The 24,127-nt window shown below is 40.3% G+C and overlaps 1 protein-coding gene across 1 annotated transcript in view; it reads left to right on the top strand.

Moving 5' to 3' along the window:
- The window catches only part of RPA1 (replication protein A1), a 63,843-nt gene extending 40,100 nt beyond the window's left edge, over positions 1–23,743 (top strand). Inside the window, exons 6-17 of the mRNA XM_070562909.1 lie at positions 5,308–5,400; positions 7,609–7,741; positions 9,141–9,243; positions 10,530–10,598; positions 10,744–10,936; positions 11,092–11,231; positions 11,637–11,785; positions 14,224–14,356; positions 16,373–16,549; positions 18,564–18,671; positions 20,903–20,989; positions 22,737–23,743. Of these exons, the coding sequence (XP_070419010.1) occupies positions 5,308–5,400; positions 7,609–7,741; positions 9,141–9,243; positions 10,530–10,598; positions 10,744–10,936; positions 11,092–11,231; positions 11,637–11,785; positions 14,224–14,356; positions 16,373–16,549; positions 18,564–18,671; positions 20,903–20,989; positions 22,737–22,841 (1,490 nt within the window). The 3' untranslated portion in view covers positions 22,842–23,743. The remainder of the gene's footprint in view (positions 1–5,307; positions 5,401–7,608; positions 7,742–9,140; positions 9,244–10,529; positions 10,599–10,743; positions 10,937–11,091; positions 11,232–11,636; positions 11,786–14,223; positions 14,357–16,372; positions 16,550–18,563; positions 18,672–20,902; positions 20,990–22,736) is intronic.
- The last annotated feature ends 384 nt before the right edge of the window (positions 23,744–24,127 follow it).

The following is a 24,127-nucleotide window of genomic DNA, read 5'->3' on the forward strand; positions in this document are numbered from 1 at the left end:
CCAATCTGATAAGTGAAAACTGGCATCTCATTGTAGTTCTGAATGTATTCTGAGCAAAATGAGCATCGTTTTAAATGTTTAACGGCTTATTGTTCTCTGTGAACTGACTGATGTGTTGTCTATTTTTTTCCCAGATTCTTTATCTTTTTCTTCTCAGTTTTTAAGACGTCTTTAAAAAGTAGGAGGATTAGTCCTTTGTCTCTGATATGAGTTACAAAGTCTTTTTGACTTTGCTTGTAGTGTTTTTTGCTGTACACAGTTTCCTTTTTTTGTTTTTATTAAGTTAAATTTTCCAATATTTTTTATGACTTTGGGGTTTTGAGCCGTAGTTATAGAAAGGTCTTCCTCGCTCCACAGTTAGTAAGGCACTCACCAATGTTTTATTCTAGTACTTGCACGACTTCATGTGTTTACATTTAAATCATCCATGCTGCTTCTGTCTTAATTTTTTATTAAATCACATAATTTGGAATTGGTGGGTTTTCTCTGTCTCTGGAGTTCACTAAATATGTAGTCTGTATGTGGGATGTTTGCGTATGGGGTGGGTATTCATTTTCCTTTGTTGCTCTGTATGATTTTTAGGAGAAGTGGGAAGATTTGGACCTAGGTCATGACCATGCTTCTTCCAGAAATGGAACCTTCTAGATTTTAATTTTTCCTTACACAAAACATAGTAATTCAGTGCTTTAAATTGGAGAGGAAAGCTGAAGTCTATTTAGATAAAGTTCTAAAATATTAAATTGGAACATTACATTCATTTTGCAGTAGTAAAGCTTTGTTAAAATGAGCACATTGGTTATCTTGTTCTCAGCTTTTAGGAAGGAGAGCTAAGAAAAAGCAATGCTTAGCATCTCTATGAAATTTTTGGATGCAGTAGGGTCGAGAAAGAGATGATTGTGCCCAACTATATCACCTTTGGCCAGATTTCTAATGTTTTTTATGTTGTATTAAATTGATTGGTTGCTTTGGATCTTTTGTGTTTCAGGGACAAAAGTATTTGAGATAAAGATGGAGATGACAGGGTTGAAAGATAGTTATCGCTTAGGGTCAGAACTCTGGAACTCTTTTGTCTCAATACTCAGTTCCACTGGCTCTTCCGTTTCTTCAGGGTCTGTTAAAGTGCAGAAGGATGAGAGAAGATTTACTGCTCAGGATTACGTGCTATTGAATTTCATTGTAACCAGATCAATAACACATTGTTACCTGGACCATCATGGAAATAGCTCTGTTGCAGTGACTACTGCCTTATAGGTCATTTCACAGAATGGTTTCTAATTGTCTATTGTGGAAGCAAGGAAACTCTGTTATTACTGGGTAGAGAACTAAGTTAGATTTGTATCCCCCCAGCACCTAACCCAGAACCAGTGACATATCAGGTGACCAGTAAGATCAGTTGACTAAATCCAGTTCAGAAGTAGGCAGAGGAATTCCAAAATGTGCAAACGGTCTTATGGTTCTAGTACCACATTAAATAAAGATACTTACAGAATTTTTCAAATGTGAGAAATAGAACTTCAAACGCAGTTCATGTTTTGTATAACATTGCATTGGATGATTTTACATCTCCCATATTTGCCACTATCTGTTTTTGTCAATTTGTGTGTTAGTTCTGTTTAACTACACTATTTCTAACAGTAGTATTTTACTTACGCTTAAATTTCTTACGTAATACTTAGTTATTCGTATTACTCATTATTGAAAGATATCATTTGGAGTCTTTTTCAGCCTAATTCTGTCCATTTTCTGCCAGCAGGAAATTGTAATTGTTGGATTGGCTTTTCTTTATATTCTTTGTAGTTGTTAAGAACGTATTTGCTAGCAGAAATTGAGTTTTAGTTACTCTGTATACTCCATTGTCTGTTAGCTAATTTTTTTCAATTGGTGACTCACTTACCACTTACTATTATAATCATAATAAAAATGATAGGTATGAGCGCAGGTAACTTGAGGAGCTAGAGTTTGCTTTTAAATATCCTATTTCCCCTCCTGGATCAGAGCCAATGATATGAAGCTAGCGTAGAGCAAACGAGTCTGAGAATTATGACCTTGATCCATCTTACTGGAACGGTTTGATTTGCAGGTGGCATAAAATAGAAGATTAGCAGTTGAGTCTGTGCATTACTCCTTTGGGGTATATAATTTTAATTTTTAGAGAGATTTTTATTTATGCTATGAGCTAATTTCTTCCAGGTCTTGGGGTCAGTGGCTGTGTTGCAGTGCATTAAATTGAAGGGCAGTTGTTGCTATTTAGAATGTACCAGGATCCTTGTCATCCATTTGATTCTGGACTGTCTCTTGTGCCAGATTGGTGAACGTGGTCCAAAACAGGAGTTAAGGATTGCCCTAGTAAATGGATTAGTAACTTTTCCTGACTACCAGATATTGTGGTTATTATGTTCTCTATAACTCTAGTTTCGTTTGCCAGAATTGATTGTTTACAATTAAAAATTAATGAAGTGGTGGTGAAATGGATTATTCTAGTCAGACAAACTTGGTTCAAGACTAGCTTCTGTGGGCTGGCCCCGTGGTCTAGTGGTTAAGTTTGTGCGCTCCGCTGCAGGCAGCCCAATGTTTCGTTGGTTCGAATCCTGGGCACAGACATGGCACTGCTCATCAAACCATGCTGAGGCAGCGTCCCACATGCCACAACTAGAAGGACCCACGACGAAGAATATACAGCTATGTACCGGGGGGCTTTGGGGAGAAAAAGGAAAAAATTAAATCTTTAAAAAAAAAAAAGACTAGCTTCTGCCTTGCTGTGTGACTTTGTGCAAGTTACTTGACCTCTTTAACTCAATTTTCTCATCTGTTAAATGAATATAATAATGCTATCTATATAATAGGGCTGAAGATTAAATGGAATAATGCACTTAACCTTGTACCTGGTGCACAGTAAGCACTCAGAAAGTGGTAGCTATTGTTAATATGTCCATTATAGGGCCTAATTAAAGTCTTGTTAAATATACCCTACTTCAGGCCAGCCCTGATGCCCTAGTGGTTAAAGTTCGGTGCTCTCACTGCTTTGGTGGCCTGTGTTCGTTTCCTGTTTATGGAACCATACCACCTGTTTGTCAGTAGCCATACTGTGGCAGTGGCTCACGTAGAAGAACTAGAATGACTTGCAACTAGGATATACAACCATGCACTGGGGCTTTGGGGAGAAAAAATTAAAAAAAAAAAATATGTGTATATATATAAAAAAATACAGTGTACTTCATTAAATGTAAGAATCCAATGATTATAATAAGACTGTACCATTGTAATATGTACTACTAAAAAGAAATTATAATACATTGGTTTTAATTCATATGTTAAAATGTCAAAAAATGTTCCTCCTAGAATAGGTAAATAGATAAGTTACGTTTTTTTAAATTGTGGTAAAATAGTCGTAACATGAAATTTACATCTTAACCATTTTTAAACGTGTAGTTCAGTGGCATTAAGTACATTCGCATTGCTATGCGACCATCAGCACTATCCACCTCCAGAGCTCTTTCGTCATCCCAAACGGAAACTCTGGACCATTAAACACTAGCTCCTCATTCCCCCTCCCGCCCGTCCCTGGCAACCACTCTTCTAGTTTCTGTCCCTGTGAATTTGATTGTTCTCGGTACCTCATGCAGGTTATTTACATTTTGATAGAAATTAAATGTAAGAGACCAGCACAATCCCACGACTCTGTCCTCTTCAGCAAGATGCAGGCATGGTGACGAGGCAGGACTGCAGAGTTCAGGTGTTTGAGATGGTGCGACTAGGGTGGAGTTGGGGATTTTTATGGTTCCATCTTTGAATGTTTAAATCTTTTGATTTTTGTGAATATATTTCATGAAGCAGGTAAAAATGCAGGGGGTTTTTTCCCAACCACTTAGCCCCAAGAGAGTTTACTGAGCAACTAATCTTTTCCTTACTGATTTATAGAAAGGTGTACTGTAGAATTTCAAAATGTTCCGTCACAAGGCACATTGTCATAGAAGAGCAGTTCTCCCATGCAATTTCATACGACACTGTAAATTCAGGAGTAATGGGAAAGCTAAAACGTAAACACAAAAATTCATTGTTGATAATCTAGGCTGTTTTTCTATGTAAATAAGGTCTCTCAGTTTTTGTCTCCATAGGAAGAACTGGAGAATCACAATTCTGTTTAACCTTTTTAATTTTATGCTAAATTTATTTTACTCTAATGGCACAGTTAACTGTTGTTTAGTTGTACCAGTTAACAGTAACACTGACAGAAGGAAATAAAATCGATGTGTAATATGCCCATTTGAGTTAGGGCCTTGGAAGCCCCAGCGGGATTAACCCAGCGATTGGCGAGGTGGAGACAAGGTGGGAGGCAGGGAGCTTTTCCAGCAGGCTCGCCGGTTTTGTTCTTAAGGCACTCTAGGAAATTTTTTGAGATGCACTTGTGTACTGCAAGCACTCTTGGTGAGCAGTCCAGATTAGGTTGACTTCTACTTGTAGTGCTATTCACAGAGGCAAAATCAAATCCCATAAATCTATTATTTTTTTTAATTAGGTGTATTTTTCAATTTTAACATTCTTCAACTTCGTAAACATTTGTAGAAAGGATGCGGGGCAAATGAATACTCTAATGGTATGGCATTTCTTATTCTCTGCTTGAGAGACGTGTTCATTTCCCCTCCTTTCCTTTTAATCTTCCTGTTTCCTTGACACACCTGCTTCTGAACCCTATTCTCATCTCCCTGCTGTGACAGTTCACTAGCACTTCACGGTACCTAAGGTTCTTTCAACTCTTATTTTCCACCAACTGTCAGTTGCAAAATAAGGTTGCTTTGTTTGGGAGGGAAAGGGTAGAATCCTTTCTGAATGTCTCCTTTTCCTTTGAAGCAGGAGCACTTCAGAGACAATTGAACTGCTTTTAGGTTTTTCTTACCACCCAGCTTTTTCTTCTGATAGATCCTGCCGGGAACACACAGTTCTGTTGATGACATCGATTTGTTGCTATGGAAATAGTGGTAATGTCACAGATTCAGCCCAGTGACTTTACTTCAGGTTCATGCAGGAGAAATGGGCAAGGCTTTAGGGGAGAACCTCATTAAAACTGAAAGCTATCAATTATGAGCAGGTGAAAGGTGAATGCAGCCAGCCTTTTATGTAATGAAAACAAAAGTGAACCCCTAGCGAATTCACTGCATGCAATCGAACGTCCCAGCATGAATCCTGACCCATGAGAGCCTTTGACAAAATCAAAAATTTATACTTTGTCAGAGTAATTCTTCTACTTAAGTTTAAGTCTTTTAACCCAAATTATTTGCACAAAAATGGTCTTTCTCTTTGGATCCTCAGGACACGGGCAGCAGCAAGTAGTTCCTTCTCCAGTCTCAGCAGCCAGTCCGCCAACCAGCAAGCCCCAGCCACAGAATGGGAGCTCAGGAATGGGTAAGACCGCCACGTGAGGACATGTGCACATTGTGTGTGTCAGCCTCTTGAATCTTGTTGTGAAATTTAATCTGGGACTAAAGGGAGTTTTCAAAATGCCATTCCTGACAGTTGCTTCTTGCAAAGCATAATTCCAATTCTTATTGTAAAGTATGTGATTGAAGAAATGATTAAAGGTAGTCTTTTAAAGATACTTAATATGCCCTTTTTTATCAGAATGATAAAGTGTTCTCTGTTAATAGTCTATGTGGTAGTTTCTCACTTCTTAGATTTTGCACTCTCTTGACTTTGTGAGTTTGCATACCTTTTAAATTCTCGCCTTTTAACTCTCTAGGATCCGCTTATTACATTTGGCTTGTCTCGCCAAATTTCCGTTTTGGGCTCTCATGGGTCTTTATCTTAACTTGAAGACAGTATCATTTATATTGGTCATAGGTTCTGCTTCTCAGAGGTCTCACGGGTGGGAGAGAGTTTCTTTTAACTTGCTCTCAGCAGGTTCTGAGAGGCGGTAATGGAATCATTTTGTTTACTTTCTGTCCTTTGCTTTAGGAACCACCATTCAAAATTATGATTCGTAGAATTGGTTGGATTTATTTTTAGAGGTCCTGTTTTCTATTACAGCCTCGTATACACCCCCTCCTCTCCTCTCCTCCACTATTAGTTTCTATTTTTCAATGCTAAGAGTCTAAGAAAAGGAAAGTTAAGACGTCACTAATGTTTCTGTGAAGCTCTCGGGACATATGACTTTTTCCCCATTGGTCTTTGATGTTTTTATCTATCTCGAAATATCTCTCTACCTCCCTCCCTCCCTTTGTGAGTGGATCTATTTATACACAACTCTCCACTTATGTACTGTTGAAGGGAGGTGGTGGAATAAAATGGTAAATAATCTAAAAGTGACTTCCTTAGGCTGAAATACAAATAGTATGTTATTCTCTTCTTCCTCCCACAGATTTATTTTCCCGGTTGTCTGTCTTTGGCTTTTATTAATATTTATTTTAAAAAATCAATTAACATTTTTCTAAACACACATCAACTGGGGGGTGAAAGAAAAAAGACTGGATGTGTATTGAGGGGAAGCTGCCGCATGAAAACTGGATGCATGTGTGTGTTTTATATAATTGTATGTTATATATTAGGTATACACACACACACGTGTATATTCTACAAAGCACATGTACTTTCTTGCATAATCTTGAGGTAATTATTACCGTTGTGTGTGTAGTTGTCTCTCTCGACTCCCCAGTTACAATAGAAAATTTTAAGATCTGACACAATCTATGTATATTTTTTTATTAAGTGCTACAAATATCAAGAATAGTATGATAGATGCTGTGGAAACTCTAAATAAATGCTGAATAATGGGAGATTTACGTTTCTCGCCAAATTCCATTCAGAAGAAGTGTTTTGCTATAGGAGATATGAAATCATTGGACTAAATTCTATTTTCTGAATTTGGAGGTTGAAGCTTTACAGAAATGGTGCGCATGTAAAAAGGAGTTCGTGTGCTTGTAGGCTCTAATTACCTGCTCTTTCCAAGTGTGGGGCAGCCGCTTAGGCTTGGATAAAGGAGGCAGAAGGGGTCTCGGTGGTGAGCCACCTACCTGTCTTAAACCAAAAACAGATTCTTGCCCTTTGCTCCCACCTAAACCCACTCCCTAGATTTTTCAGTCCTGTAGATCAGTTGAGAACTGGGAGTTTTCTAGGAGTATTTTGAGGTAACAGATTTGTGGTAGGCATCCTTCACCTCAGATGGCGCATCGACTGTGTCCCTTCTTACTTCCTAGCCTTTCCTTTTGCTTGCTTGCTTACACAGCTAGTGACTTGCCGTCAGTTTTACTGATGGAGGTTGATTTTCTTCCTCTGACCCATTATCTTGCCCATTGATACAAGAGAAAAGTTTAAGAAGGTGGACCTCTGAAAGAGCAGTATCCGGATTCATTACCATTATTAACTTGACCTTAGGACTTAAGTCAGCAAATATAGTAGTGAACTTGTACGTGCCCAGCCTTCATTCTAGATTGCTTTTCTAGCCTCCTGTTTCAGTCTCTATTTGATCTCCATATCTCTTGATTACTAAAAAGGAGAAACTTTGCCTCTCTTTTTGTATGATTTCACCAATGACACCTCAATAAATTGAGAGTTACTGCAAAACTTACTGTAAAATTTAAGTAGAATAATGATTGTCCTTTGTGTTTGTTTTTAAAGGTTCCACTGTATCTAAGGCTTATGGTGCCTCAAAGACTTTTGGAAAAGCTGGAGGTGCCAGCCTAGTGAACAGTTCTGGGGGAACACAGGCCAAAGTGGTGCCCATTGCCAGCCTCACCCCTTACCAATCCAAGTGAGTTCTTCCATAGAGTAAGTTCAGAAAGTCCTTACCAAATAATATGAGGTATTTATATATGAACTTCGAGGTTATCACACATGAAATAGGTTTCCTCTTTTTTTTTCCTGTGGCAGGGAGGAGGGTACAGATTGTGGCAACCTTTACTCTCTTATCAGAAAGGAATGGCAAAAAGAACAATCTGCCATAGCCTGTGGAGTTTCATTCATTTCAAAAGAATTTGAAGTGAAAAATATTTAATGCATAAAGAATCAGTTGATAGTCTTGTGAGTAAAAATAAATATTTATTCTAATTCAAAAGACATTTCATCTTGTCATCCTATAAATAGACGACTTTTAGGCTAAAAATTGTTACTGTGATTTAGTCGGCTAAAAGAATCTGTCCTATTTGTATTAACCACATTAATATACCCTGAACAGATATTTCTTTTATATGACTTTTTTCCATTAAAAATTAATTTAACAGGGCCAGCCCTGGTAGCCTAGTGGTTAAGTTTGGCACACTCTGCTTCAGTGGCCTAGGTTCGATTCTCCAGCATGGACCTACACCATTAGTCAGTGGCCATGCTGTGGTGGTGGCTCACGTTAAAAAAAAAAAAAAAAAAGGAGGAAGATTGGCAACAGATGTTAGCTCAGGGTGAATCTTCCTCAGCAAAAAGAGGAAGATTGGCAACAGATGTTAGCTCAAGGCAAATCTTCCTCAGCAAGAAAAATAACAGTTGAAAATTCGTGAGGGGTCTTCAGAATTCTTTCCAATATGTTTTTATTTATTCAGTTCTTTGCCATGTAGGGGAGATGTGTTCCCCTGTAAAATTATAAGTAAGGTGACTAATGTGCCCAACACCTGCGTTCAGGATGCACACCAGAATGGGATGTCAGATCTTGTGCCTCCTTTTTCAATGGCCTATGTCTGAGGTCAGACTGCTTTTGTGTGTTTTCCTGTGATGGCTCGCCAACACCGTGTTCCATTACCTCGTATTTATATTCAATATGTATCAGATTTGAGACAGAAGTTTGACACCAGCTATATCAGTTCCCATAACCGAAAATATAATTGCTGGTGTTACTTCATTGTCTAGCTTAGAACCTTTCATTAAGAGGATATTGTTGCCTTGGTGATGCTTTTTGGAGAAAGAAGAGAGTTTATAAATTTACTTATTTGACAGGAAAATGAGTTCATGTCAAATCACCTTGTATATTTTACTATTTGCTTATTCTGTAAACTGTCAAACCTGCATGTCATCTTGGAGTTTTAATTAGCTGGATTAAAATACAGCTTACATTGAAAAACGGAATATGCATAAGATAAGAGAGGGTCTCAGAAGATGATAAGGGAACTTTTCAAGTCTTTCCCAAGTGAGACTCCAAACACTGATATAATCTGTTTGGTTTTCAGGTGGACTATTTGTGCTCGTGTCACCAACAAAAGTCAGATCCGCACCTGGAGCAACTCCCGGGGGGAAGGGAAGCTCTTCTCCATAGAACTAGTTGATGAAAGTGTGAGTATTTGTCAAGTGGGGAGATAGGAGTCGTGGACTCTGAGAAGTAGAGGGCTCGTCTCTGTGCGCGCCTGGGAGGTGGAAAACGATAGTAGACCAAAAAGAAACATGACTGTTATTGTTGCTTTTCCTCTCTTTTAGTCTTCTGATGCTGTCTGGGAACGAGGGTTAAAGGTCATAAATAAAATCCTTTGTCTTAAACTGAAGCATTTGTAGCAGTAGAAATTAGTTTTCTAAATGTATAAGTAGCCTCATGGGCAGGGGAAACCAGAGGTTTCTTGCTGGCAGGCTTAGTTGATGCCCCAGGAGGTGATGTCTGCTTATGAGAAAAGTGGAGGTTTGGGCAACAGTGGAAGTCGCACAGGAGCCACCTTGATAAGGGAATGGTTTTGTGGAAGATGGATTTTGGCTGTGCACACTCTCTATGTGCTTTTCTTAAAACCAAACCATGATGAAGAGATAAGAAATCCAAGTTGTGGAATCTCGACAGTCTTGCTAGCTGTTTCTCTGTCCATTAGTTTTGTTTATAATTCCTAATATGTACTTCAAGCCTTCTTTTCAAACTGCTGCCTATTTCCTGTTTGTTCAAACCTGTAAGAGGGCAGGAAAAAAATGAATGGTTTGTTTTTGGAAGCTGGAATAACTCCCCAAATGTTGTGACAGTGTGCTGGCAGAATCGATATCAGAACCTATTTTTCTTTACCAAATTATTGATCTGATCTGTCAGTTAGCTAAAATTTCAACCGCTTATTTAAGTTTTTTATCTATCTGTAGCGTTTTGACTGATGGAAAAGTAAAAGTGAAAATCAAATCACAAGCACCCTGAAAACATGACTTGTTAGAACATTTGTGGCAATGACCCCTGAATATGAAGTGATTCCCCACTTAGCGCAAGCATGAGGGAAGCTGGTGAATCATCGTGCTGCAGCACACCTCGCTGTGGGCTTCAGTCGTGTCACTCAGTGTTCAGAATCATTTTATTTTTATTGTCAGAATGTTAAACTCACTGTTGGGTTTGTTGGGTTTTTTTTAGGTTTCTAACTTGAGGTTGATAAAGCATGATAATGGGATCAGCTAGTTGAACTTACGTTGTTTCATCAGGGTTAATAACTTGAATATGTGACTGTAAAATGTGTGTTTCTGGAGTGTCCATAGCCTCTCATGGATCCCATTTGAGTTTGTGCTACTGCTTTAAAAATGTCGTTTTGACACTAAAGTGTCCTGGTTTTCACTGGTAAAACTTGATGAACACCACAATTCTAACCTGCTCTTCCATGCGTCTGCAGGGTGAAATCAGAGCTACTGCTTTCAATGAGCAAGCAGACAAGTTCTTTCCCCTTCTTGACGTGAACAAGGTATGGTAGTGTCAAGTCTAGAACTGAAACAGTTGAGTGGGGGATGAGGTTGAGGGAACTCTCGTTCTTTGGAGAGCTGTGTGGTGGTGGTAAGGATTTTTCTGTCCAATTTATCCCATGTTCCGTGGCTTGGCCTCTTTTGCAGGTCTATTATTTCTCTAAAGGCACTCTGAAGATTGCTAACAAACAGTTCACAGCTGTTAAAAATGACTATGAGATGACCTTCAATAATGAGACTTCAGTGATGCCCTGTGAAGATGACCATCACTTACCTACAGTTCAGTTTGATTTCACAGGGATTGGTGAGCTGGAGAACAAGCCTAAAGACTCACTTGTAGGTTAGTTTCCATATGAGAGCAATGAGTGGTGATTATTGGTTTTGTTTGCAGCATGCAGGGGAGGTGTGAGACTTACATGCTTACCGTTCAGCCTTTGTCATGCTATCATGGGATCCTTGACCATCTCGTGCTAAAACATTGTGTCTACATTTTAGACATAATTGGGATCTGCAAGAGCTATGAAGATGCCACTAAAATCACAGTGAAGTCTAACAACAGAGAAGTTTCTAAGAGAAATATCTATCTGATGGACACCTCAGGGAAAGTGGTGACCACTACTCTGTGGGGAGAAGATGTAAGTACTTGAATTGAGCAGTCAGAGCATGTGCAGAACGGCGGAGACATGCAGAGCTTCTTAAGTGGTTGTCTTGTCCTGTGATTTGTGGGGTTTTGGCCATATAGGCCATGTAGACCCTTCCTAATGAAGGATTGGGCTGTGTATGGAGTATTTGAAATCCTTTATTTGATTTGCTTCTGTGAGATTGGCTATGTCAGTTTTACATAGTGAAATGCTCTTTCTTTTAACTCTAGACCAGTTGTGATGTGTCTCTGAGCAGATTCTTGTGTGTGAGGTTATCTGGTGTAGATTCCATGTACCGTTTATTGCATTCACTCTACTATTGACTGTTTTCTGTAAAAATATTCTGTGTTCTTCCTGCAGTGACACTTCTTTGTATTTGGTGTTTTTGTTGTTATGCAGGCTGATAGGTTTGATGGTTCTAGACAACCCGTGATGGCTATCAAAGGAGCCAGAGTTTCTGATTTTGGTGGACGGAGCCTCTCTGTGCTGTCTTCGAGCACGGTCATTATGAATCCTGACATCTCAGAGGCCTACAAGCTCCGTGGATGGTAGGTTCCATGGGGCTAACCAAAGGGGTTTTTTGAGCCTGGGCTTTGAGAAGAGCTGGTTCTTTTGGTTCTTATTGGTTCTTATGATCAGTTTGTGTGCTGTCTGCTGAGCAGAGGGCTTCAGTGCTGAATGGGGCAGTTCCTGTATTTCTTGGAGACGTCGTGCCTTCTGAGAGGATGGCTTTAAAACCTTTAAACTGACAAACTTGTAATCTCATGACAAACCTGCAGAGTCAGAGGAGGCAATTCGAATGGAAGTGCTGCAAGCTGACCTCGATCCTGCCGGAAGCAGGGTGAGGCCAGGCTTCAGCAGCTTTGTGCTGAAGGACTGTCAGCTGAAGCCATCTTTCTTTGCTAGGTGTAAAGCTGTGGGCTTCTCTGTGTTGGGAGGGAAAGTGCTTTCTTGTTCTGTCCAGTCTTTGGTGCCGATCGCATCTTCTAGTGTGTATTCTCCAGACTCTGATAAAGTGCAGTGGGAACAATGGGCTTTTGTTGGCATTATATTGTTATTCTCAAAGCACACAGGGTATGAAGAGAGCCTGTTAAAATCTCCTCACTGTATCTAGCTTTTTAGGGTGTTAAAACTCTGCCTCAGAAGACACTTCACACTGAAACATGCTATGCAAGAATGGATGCGGTCAGGGAAAACACTTTAACTAGCTTGAGCTTAAATAGTTTGTATAGCTGTAGTCACAGAGGGAAGGGTGTCGGTTTCGAGCAATGTCTTAGGGTTTAAGTGACTAAAGAATTAGCTCATGTTACATGTCCATGTCCCCACTTTCATTTTTTTTTTAGATTGGCACCTAAGCTAACAACTGTTGCCAATCTTTTTTTTGTTTTGTTTGTTTCTGCTTTTTCTCCCCCAAATCCCTCCAGTACATAGTTGTGTATTTTTAGTTGTGGGTCCTTCTAGTTGTGGCATGTGGGACACCGCCTCAGCATGGCCTGACATGCGGTGCCATGTCCGCGCCCAGGGAAACTCGGGGCCGCCAAAGTGGAGTGCGCAAACTTAACGACTCGGCCACAGGGCCGGCCCCCCCGCCCCGCTTTCGGTTTGAGTCTTAAGACAGCTTCATGCGTATGGTCCACGTGTCTCTATATTTAACTATTCTGGTCACTGGCATTCCATTATAAGGCAAGGCCTGTTAATAGTCTAACCAGAAATAACCACAGCTTTGGTTTTTCCTTATTGCTTGATTTTCTTTCAACCTCTGGAGCTTGACCTCAAGTTAATTGTGTGCCCACATTAAGGTCTTCTATTTTACTTGTCAATGACTGTGATCCTGGTTAACGTAAAAGACATGGCTGTCTCCAGAAGAAAATAACTTGGCATTGATCAAAGAGAAGTTCAGTGCACGCACACCACCTAGGCAAGGATTGGGGACGTTTAGATCTTGGTTATAACAATGTGAAATTTTTATTGTGAGAAGCACTGCCTCTCTCCTTGCTCTGTTGACTCCTGATGAGCTGTCTTTGGTGGCAAATGTCTCCTTGGAGTTTTTGAAACCGTAAACTTGTGTAGCTAGTGGTGGTGAAACAGATTTATGGACCTTGCTGTGCCTCTGTGATGGATTTAGCCGCTTACCTGACAGAGTGAGAAGGCAGTTGTCTGCAGCTCAGGGCAGCAGCTATTCTGTTAGATGGGCTCTTTTTAAGGAGCCTGTTCTGTACGTGGTTAGTTTTTAATTATCGTCCTCTTGGATGACTTTGGCGTGATCTCAAACTGACTCCTTCCTGTCACAAGTATGATCCTGAGCCACTTTCTTCCTGGCCCCCTTCCTTCATATCAGCTGGTATGTGATCAAGAAGTATAATCAATTTTAATAATTTCATACAAATTAGTTTTTAATATTGACATAATTTAAATCTCACTGAAAAGGTAAATCTACAAGAAAACAGATAATATCTTCTAATGAATTACTTCGGGTTACATAATCTTTTGGACTCTACATCAGGCTTAAAAGATCCTTCACCATGGGAACATTTTTTGCTACGTGGTTATAATATGTTGACTCCGTCACTTTCTATACTGTTACATTTCAGTGATGATGACACAGCTGCTGCCCAAGGAGTGTCAGTAGCCCAAAGAACTGTATCAGAGCTCTACATTGTTGCTTTTTTGTTGACTTTCCAAATTACTGTTTTGGGGCCTTGGGCCCTCAGGCCAGTGTTGCTATGCAAGGCTAATTTAAGAAAAAGTTCTGTGGTACTTTGGCACTGTCTTTCTTGACCACTGGGGGGCATCAAAGCAATTGAGATAGTAAGAGGTCATTCCGTTTCTTCAGTAGACTTAAGATAGAATGATACTAATTGCAGCCCACGTGCTCATGACCTATGAAAGCTGGGTGGGGAGTGGATAGCCTGTATCTGGCATATAGAAACATGTAGTATATTTGATAAGTATCTAAAGTACCTGTCATTCTTTGTTTATTTTTCAGGTTTGACTCAGAAGGACAAGCCTTAGATGGTGTTTCCATCTCTGATCTAAAGGGTGGAGGAACAGGAGGGAGCAACACCAACTGGAAAACTTTATATGAGGTTAAATCGGAGAACCTGGGCCAAGGTGACAAGGTATCCTGCCTTCCTAACTTTCTTCACCAAAGCACTTAAAGAATGCCAAAGGATGAGTTTTCAAACCTGATTCTGGTACCAGCAGTCAGACACTAGTTCAGAGCTGTGATTCCTGACTCGGGCTCTGATCAGAGCGTGGTGTGCTGGTTGAGAGTTGCTGCCAGAGTGAAGGAGCTGTGCTTACTAATAGTTTGTTGTATGCCTCAGGTGTGTCGAGGCAGAAAAATGTTGAGAACTCTGACTTAGAGAGTTATTCGATTCTTAGAAGGATCTTAATGACATGGTAATAACCCACCTTTGTGTTATAATATGAACTGCCTTCAGGTCCGTATTTCTTTTCTGTGATTGTTCCTGTAAATTGAAATGTCCACATACCAAGAAGATGATTTTGGGGGTTTAGCTCACACTGAGTATTAGTCAGGCCCAGATGTCAGGCGGTTTGCGTGTGCTTGCACTGGCTGTAGAGTGTGACCCTTTCCTGGGCTGAGTGTTGCCTGTATTTTCTGACAAGAATTGACTCTGGTGTTTGACGTTAGTTGCAGCTTCCCTTTCAATGTTTGGATTTAATGACCTTCCTCCCATCTTGGTCTCAACCTGTATTCTGTCAGCAATTCAATATTTAAATCATTTATTTCTCCTTTATCTTCCCAAAAACAGCAATTCCTGCTTTATTATTTTCATATCGTACAATATAGTTTTTATTCCTTATTGTCTCATTTCACTGTACTCCCTTATCCATCATTGTCATCAGTTGCAACTTACAATGCTTTTATACAGCATCTTGAAAACTAAACACTGGACAGACCTGTGTTGTCCCGTTATAGGAACAGCTGCTCTTTGGGTTCTCTGTCACCCAATTTGTCCTTTAGATCTAAAGGTACAGGGTGTGTAATAGAAGAAATCAGGCCTAGAGACCTGTTTGCACTGAAGCTTTCAAGTCACGCTTTGAATCTGGACCTTGCCTAGAAATTCAGAAAAACTATTTAGGCATTCTCCTAGGAGACTGACTTTTTTTAGAGCCTTCTAGATTGAGGCCTCGCCCAAGCTTTTTACCATCCACATTATTGTTTTGTCTATTGTGATCTGAGACATTGGAAAGCCCCAGAGGCTGCTGACCTGGCTCTGAATTCAGAGTACACCCAGAGGGAACTGCCCACCCCAAAAAGTATTCGTCCCATCTCCTTTCCATGAGAGTTACAGTGCAAAATGAATAACAACAACATGGAGCTCAAGCGCGTGACTTAGTCCTGGCTGCATTTACTCAGCGGCTTCTCCACTTTGAATGTGCTTGTTCAGTTATTTTTGCGTTCTGCTGAATTTGACCACTTAGACCAGGGGTTGACAAACCAGCCCGCAGGCCACATCCAGCCTGCTGCCTGTTGTAAGCAGTGTTCTGTTGGAGCACGGCCACGTGTTTTCATTTTGTGTTGTCTGTGTATGCTCTTGCACCACCACAGCAGAGTCAAGTAGCTGCAACTGAGACTGACCAAGAGGCATGTAAAGCCTGAAATACTTACTAGTTGGCTTTTTACAGAAAAGTTTGCTGACCCCTGGCCTAGACAAAGATAAAGGTGGATGTAGGCCCTAGAAATCACTGCTCTTGTTTTTAATGTGGGAGGAATGGTTGGACACAGCTGCCCTGGATTTCACTGCCTTGCTCTGTAGTCCTGGATCTGCTGCCTTTGGAAGGTCAGAGGAGTGGGGAGAACAGGTCTTTGTCTTTCGTGTAGTCTGTTTCAGTTTTAATTAATTTAGTCTAGTTTATCATTAACTCTTATTGTTAAGAAATTATATGCTTTAGAACTTTGTTTATTACATTCACGGGTTTTGTAGTCAGCACAAGTGATTTCTAAAACTACAGAATGAATTATTCTCTGTAATCATGTTGTGATCATGAGGCTTAGAATTTATAAACATTACACTGAGCCGAAAGGACAAGCTTTGGGCGGCCTCTAAGTCCAATCCTGAATGTAATTCTAGTGCCCAATGTCTCATGTCACTCATTTTCTCCTGAAGGCGGACTATTTTAGCTCTGTGGCGACAGTGGTGTATCTTCGCAAAGAGAACTGTATGTATCAGGCCTGCCCATCTCAGGACTGCAATAAGAAAGTGATTGATCAGCAGAATGGATTATACCGCTGTGAGAAGTGTGACAGTGAATTTCCCAGTTTCAAGTACCGCATGATCCTGTCAGTAAGTAGAATGGGTAGATGAGAACCACTGTGGTGTTTCTTGAGTCCTGCCAAGTGCCAGGCACTGTAGAGACAATAGCAAAAACAAGATAGCTCACCGTAGGAAGCCTGCAGATGAGTAAGTGCTAAAGAGCTTGTTATTGTTCTATAAATACGGAAGGGGCCTTTCACTCAACTCTATAGCAGTTTGTTTTCTCCTACTAAAAGCTTTTTTTCGTACCAGAAAGTTGCATTTAGATACCCAGCCAATTTTAGTCTGCTGAGCATGTGGTACAATTACAGCATTGGTGGCGCTCGCTTGCTAACTGTTATGAAGATAAATTAATTTGAAATGGCATTTCTGGAGAGCAGTAATTATACTTCTACAGCCGATGCCTATATTTAGTTATTTTTCTTGTGGGTAATCTGTTCCTCCAGCCTTAGTAGAGCTGACTTCAGAGGAATGTGACTGCATGCTGATGTGGGATTGTGGCTTTTCTGCATTGTAAGAATTGTTTCTTTCTGTTTTAAAAAGCTTTAAAATGAAGTGTGTACATTTTTTAAATAGTTAGACTAATTGATCATAAAAGTACCAGAAAATGGGCTGTCAGATTTTTCTAGAAGTTGATTTGACAGTAACATATCAGAAGCTTTAAAAATGTTTCTATTTTCTGACATAGTAGACACTTGGAAGGAATTTCTTCTAAAGAAACAATCAGATGTTCCATCTCTATAAAGTTGTCTGTTACCCTGTTGTTTATTTTGAAAACTTGAATACAGCTTAAATATCCTTAATATTCTACTGGTTAGTTCCTTTACTATCTGTAGAGTGAAATACCGTGAAGGTGTTAGAATTTGCTGTTTGACAGTTTGCACAGTTAAAATATTTGAAAACCATTGTTAATACTATTGAATGAAGACTATTAAAAAATTTCCTGTTACTCTTATGAAATCTTTTCAGATAAAAAAGTGAAGGACTCTGCCTCCCCTTTCTACATTCTCACTGCCCCTTAAAATGTCAGTTCAGCAGGAAAGTGCTACATTTAAGCTTCTTATTTTCTGTAAACTATAAACTCCATTGAGCTAAGATGAGGAAAGTTGTCTTAGATACTTTATTCTGTCAGCCTTTCTGTTAAACCTCGAAGTGGAGTGCCCAGCACACTGGTTTCCTGTGGTGCTCACCCGTGTGTCTGTCGTCACTGTCCTCGTCCTGTGGAGTCGGGGCCCTTGCCTCTAGGAGGGTAGCAGGGGTAAGCTGTAGGCATGAGCCCCGTTATGTGATACATTCCCTTATGTTTGTGAGTGCTTTTAACCTTTCTTGTCACCTTATTTTTCATCATAACTTTTGAAGTTAAAGCCCATGTATATGCAAAATGAATATATAAAATTATCAAAATGGTACTTAAAAAAAACCTTTGCTCTCTTATTTATAAAACTAAGCCTTTTACTTGTACCTTTTAGCAGTTAGATTCTTTGTGATCCACTTTCTTCCTTGACTCTCCCCTATTTAATTTTACACCGTGGTCCAATTGGACACACTAGATTGCTCATTTCTGTTGCTAGGTAAATTTGGTGACTGGACAGAGGCCCTTAGCTCAGGCTTTTAAATTGTCTGGGATGCTCAGCAGTGACTTAGAGCTGTCTCATGGAGCTCCTCCTAGTGACTGAAGAACATACAATGCAAAACGCAGAGAACTGGCCCCAACTCATTGGAGGCTCATTCAACCTTAGTCCAAAGGCCGTTGCAGCTGCAGGGGAGCTGTGCCGTGTGCCTGGATTCTGCGTCTGAAGGAGAACTTAGCTGGGCCGGATCTCCACTGAGATCTGAAATCACGCATCCACAGCAGAGCGTGTTCCTGCTGTGATCCAGACTTAGATTTTAACCTTATTTCTCTGATACTTTTCACATTCTTTAGAAAGAATGTAGTATATATAGTGGTAGTGGTTTTTTTCCCTTGGGAATTACCTTAATGAGTGGGAAAAGTTAATCTCCTTTTATTATTTCTTTGCTGAAATAATAGAGTTGTGTTTTTTAGGTAAATATTGCTGATTTTCAAGAGAATCAGTGGGTCACTTGTTTCCAGGAGTCTGCAGAGGCCATCCTTGGACAAAACACTGCTTATCTCGGGGAGTTAAAAGAGAAGGTTGGCCACATCTTTTATTATTACTCTAATAATTCCTGTGTGGTAACACTCACCCCCTTTTTGCTCTTTAATATTTTTTGGTGTGTTTCTTTATGGTATTGTATACAGTTTCTCTTTTTGGTGATTATTTGAGAGCTCATCTGATTTTGTCTAATTTTGTCCGTCTTAGATGTGCTAACAACGAATTAATGAAGTAATGTATATAAAAGTGCTTTCAAAACAGCACTTTACAGGGGCTGGCCCAGTGGCGCAGCGGTTAAGTTCGCATGCTCCACTTTGGTGGCCCAGGGTTCGCAAGTTCAGATCCCAGACATGGACTTAAATGCCGCTCATCAAGTCGTGCTGTGGTGGCGTCCCACATGCAAAATAGAGGAAGGTTGGCACAGATGTTAGCTCAGCAACAATCTTCCTCACAAAAAAACCCCAGCCCTTTACAAGGATAAACCACTTCTCCTTGTTACTGCAAGCACGCTGGGGTGGTGCGCCTGTGCTCACTGAGGTTGGGAGGGCACCTTCTGCAATCACCTCAAGGACCAGTTTGCCTTTTTAACATAATAAACACCATCCTGAAAAGTTGAATCAAATCCTGGTTTAAATTCACTTGTTATTTCATGTCATCAGATGCAATTCTTAGAACTAACTTTTTTTCATAACATAACTGCCATTTCGTTTTTATAAATCTGTATTTTCATGTATTGGGTTTATTTAATCCTGGGACTAGATAACTAATTTTGCTAAACTTAGGAAAGGTGTTTGCTCAGATAAAACATGTAAAGAAGACCAGTAAAAGCTGTATTTTCTGGGCCATACATATTAGCATCTATCTATAGATTTTATCTTTCTACTTCCTCCAAATTGATTAGAATACTTGTAGAAGCCACTAAGAAAAAAAGGTTTGTCATTTGTTTGGATGTGTTTTTCTTACTCTTTCCTGTCTTCAGTTCTGTCCATTTGTCTCTGCCCCCATCTCTTTTTAAATTGTCCATGAGTTCTCTGAAAATAATCCCAACAAGCCCTTTTATAGGAATAACTGGAATTGCCTTTAAAGTATGATGGCATCTTTTATCTGTTTTGCCTGGTCCTTTGTTTTCATATCAGAGTTCAAGGCTTGAGGCAGCCTTGCAGAGTTTTTTATGAGCTTGTTACATTTGACTGTTTTTACTGCTGGTGGATGAGGACATGTAGAAATGCCTCCCTCAGAAACCATGATATTTGAGAGTGTGTGCTCCGTGCTCTCCCCAATCTTAGCAGAATAATGGCAGCTGGTGTAATCTTCTGGAGGTTTAATGCATTGTTTTATTTACATGTCTGAAAGCCCAGAGGACTTGTTTTGTGTGTGTGAAGTAACCTTTATACAAGAGTTCTAAGCAACAAAGCTTTTATGTTTCGTGTGGCTTGCAAAGATAGTCTTGGCTCATGTGAACTGGTAATTTTACATAAAGTTATTGTAAATTTGTTTTATGCATATTTATATAAAATGCTTTCTCTAGTCCCTCTCTGTTTACTAGACCTTTTTTTAAGAAAGCAGCTTAATCAAATAGTATTTGAGGGGCGAGAGAAAAAGAGAGAGGACTGTGTTTTTTTAACTTTGCTCATTTCACCTGTCTGCTTCACTCGCTCACCAAATCAGTAGCTGTAAAAACGGGGTGAAATAATGTATATGACAACTTGAGCTTTTTTCTGAGTGTTTTCCCCCCAATTCTTAAATTATGATGAAGATACTGGGCCTCACATCTGTTCCATCACAAATTTCTGAAGTTTAGAAATGTCTTTTCTAAAAGTGTTTCAATTTTTCATTGTGGTCAAATACATATAAAATTTACTGTTTTAACCATTTTTAAGTATAAGTTCGTTAGCATTAAGTACATTCGCATCTTTGTACAACCATCACCGCCATCCATCTCTGAAACTTCTTCATTCCAAACTGAAACTCTGCCCATTAAACACTAACTCCCCACTTCCCCCTCCCCCAGCCCCTGGCAGCCACTTTCTGCTTTCTGTCTCTGAACTTGACTAATCTAGGTAGACTGTTTTAATTTTTAATAAAATTAGAATTAAAAGTTTTATGTAATGGAATCACCTTTAGATTGGTCATTCCTAAGTAATTTTGAACCACTGGGGGTGATAATTTTTTCAGAGACACTTTTCACAAAGTCTTTTTAAAAGTCTCATAGATATTTTCAAATGGTCCAGTAGTTTTCTTGCCTAAAGATTTGTATTTGTTTTTGCAGAATGAGCAGGCATTTGAGGAAGTTTTCCAGAATGCCAACTTCCGATCTTTCACATTCAGGATCAGGGTCAAACTAGAGACCTTCAATGTAAGTAAGATCACCCGGGCTGCAGAAGGGTTAATTATCAGTGGGAAACTGCTGTTTGTCACCCATAACAACATTATAGTATTAACTGTCAGTTAATTGCTTACTGTGCCAGACCCAATTGCCAGTTGCTAATTGCCAGAGCCAGTGCTAAGCACCCTGCTTTTCTTACTCGTTGAATCTTCCCAACCCTGAAGTACCATTTTTTATCCCGTGTTCAGATAAGGAAATGGACTTAGAGAGGTTAAATGTCTTCTTCAGAGTCGAACATATAGGAGAAAAAATGCTTTTCAGTTAAAACCTGGGGGATTTTTGTTTGTGTACTAAAAAAGAATGATAATGTGTTTCGTGCACTCACATCTTCACAAGGTCTGGATTCTAAAATCAGTATGTGAATCAAAGACCACATGTAGTTAAAATTACCTTGAAAACTCCTTGTTACATTGCCGTAACATCCTGGAGTTGTGTAGTCATAATGAAACAGCATTTGCTGAGCACTTACTATCTGCCAGATACTGCTCTATACCCTTTGCCTTATGTGTATTATCTCACTTGATCCTGGCAGTAACCCTATCTATAGGAACCCTTGTTAGCCCTGTTTCACCAGTGAAAAACTGTGGGCGTACAGAGGATGAGTAACTTGCCTAAAGTCATATGCTAGCAAATGGCAGCACTAAGATTCCAGCACAGGCAGTCCAACTGCAGAGCTCTGCCCTTCACCATGCCTATAAACATGACTGGTGGTTACTGAGCAGCTGAAGCACGTGAGCCGGAGCCAGGCTCTGCGCCCTTCTGGGCTTCACCCCATTCTGCCTCCAAAGGCGCTGTTCCATCCTGTGAACGAGTGAGGAGGGAGAACTCTGAAAACACTCCTGCTTGTTGCAGAGCTTACTCATTCTGTTTTATTACTAGATCTTAACCTTAATGCCTGCTAATAGATGTGTTTGGTTTGTGAGCAATAAATGAGAGAGGGAGTCAGATGTCTGTGATCCAGTGTCAGAGTGGGGCGAGGTCAGGGAGGGCTTGGAGGGGTCATTCAGTCCCTCATGGTGCGGACAGGGAAGGCGAAGTACAGAGAGCTAAGATGGGCCCCAAGCCAGGTCTTCCTCCTTTCTTTTACACCACACTCAGCGTTTAGAAGTACCTGTGTGTGGGGCTGGCCCCGCGGCTGAGTGGCTAAGTTTGCGCCTTCCGCTGTGACAGCCCAGGGTTTCGCTGGTTCAGATCCTGGACGCAGACATGGCACCACTCGTCAGGCCATGCTGCGGTGGCATCCCACATGCCACAACTAGAAGGACCCACAACTGAAATATACAACTATGTACTGGGGGGATTTGGGGAGAAAAAACAGAAAGGAAAAAAAACGAAGTACCTGTGTGGCTTCAGGCAAGTCACTCACCCTCTCGGAGTTCCTTTTTCCCCCTCTGTAAAGAGAGTAAGTTGAACTTGATAAGCCCTCTAAGGTCCGTCGCACTTGGGTTCTAGGTTTCCAAGTGGGAGCATGGGGAAAGGATGACAAGGGGTCTGTGATGAAGGGAGGAGTCTGTCCACTCCCCCCAGCCACAGAAATTCTGCGCTCTGCTCGCACTCGTCATTTTCTTTTCATCGGGATTACTGAACGCGGAACCCAGCATGTCTTTGTGTTTGCTCCTGCTGGGATCCTTGAAGCCACTGAAGCAAAGGGGGTTATCACCACTGCTCCAGGCCACGGGCTTTCCTTCGTTCACAAACTGCTTTTCTCTTCTCAAAGGATGAGTCTCGAATTAAGGCCACTGTGATGGACGTGAAGCCCGTGGACTACAGAGAATATGGCAGAAGGCTGATCATGAACATCAGGAAAAACGCACTAATGTGAGAAGAGCAGTGCTGATTGGGCAGAAGTTTGAAAATAAAGAGCCGAAATGAAATTGATTTCTTTCTACCCCTGTGTGACAATTCCACATTAGCTACACAGAGCATAGAGCTTCTTTATGGTGGATTAAGCAATTTCCTTCCTTATATGCGTCTTGAAACCATTGGTAGGCAAAGGGAAGTATGCTCAGAGACTGTGGTGTAAGCTGTGTCGGACCTAGGGGTTCAGCTGACGGGTAGTGTAGTACCAGTCCCTCCCTCTGTCTTCAGGCTTTTGTCAGTTTTATTAAGATTTCATTATCTTCAAGCAGGAATTATGTTGCAAGTAAATTGACCCTAAATCTGCAGACAGTGAAATAAATTATGTAACTAGGTTTCTGCTCCATTGGTGACATTTCTGCAACTTGGGTTCCTTCTCGGGAGGGAGAGCCGACAAGTGGTTGTGCTGAACCTGGGTGTTTTAGTAAGCGCGTCTTCCTAGAATTCAAAGGCGCTCTCTTTCTAGAGGTGCCACATAGTTGTTAATGCTCAGAATGGCAATAGGGTAGAATTATTAATCAAAGACATATCTTTTATATCTGAAGATAGCCTTCCTTCAGGGTTTAATAGACTGAGTCAGATGGGTCTGATATTAATCAAAATTGTCTCTTCTGAGGAAGGCTGATAAGCATTGACTTGCTGTCCCCCAGGGACATCCACGCAACTACAAAGCCTTGCTTTAGTTTCACTTCAATTAATGTTGCATTTTGGTTGGTGAATGCACACTTTTTCTACCTGTACATATTTCTTGCGTTTGTATGTTTCATTTCTTGATTAAAGCTGTTAAAAATAGAAGGGATTTTGAAGGAAGAAGCCCTTTGTTTCTCTTGCTTTGTTTTAATAAACAGTATATTCTCTGCTTGTGAATCCTACTTTCTTTGAATTCAAAGCGTTCTTATAACTGGAAAGCAGTTCATTAGCCTTCATAATAAATGTTCACTTGGGGGAGATGTTAACTCATTACAAACTTGAAGATTAGTCCAAACCACGGAGATCCTTCTTCCTAATGTTTGCAACCCTGAAATGCATCTTTAAAAGAACGAAAACACTAAAAACAAAAAGCCATTGTGCCCAAGAATGCTGATGGTCTGGCACTTTGGGATTTTATTGATGTTTACACAGCAGTCTAACACCAACCAGGCTTTGAAATGTGTACAGACAGTGAGCTGATAAGAAAACAGTAATTACGCCACTGGGCTTTTCTGTCAGCCAGAGCGCGCTTGCTCTGAGTGTTCCTACTCATGTTAATTA

The sequence above is a fragment of the Equus przewalskii genome, chromosome 10 (assembly GCF_037783145.1).
Source record: "Equus przewalskii isolate Varuska chromosome 10, EquPr2, whole genome shotgun sequence".
Lineage (NCBI taxonomy): Eukaryota > Metazoa > Chordata > Mammalia > Perissodactyla > Equidae > Equus > Equus przewalskii.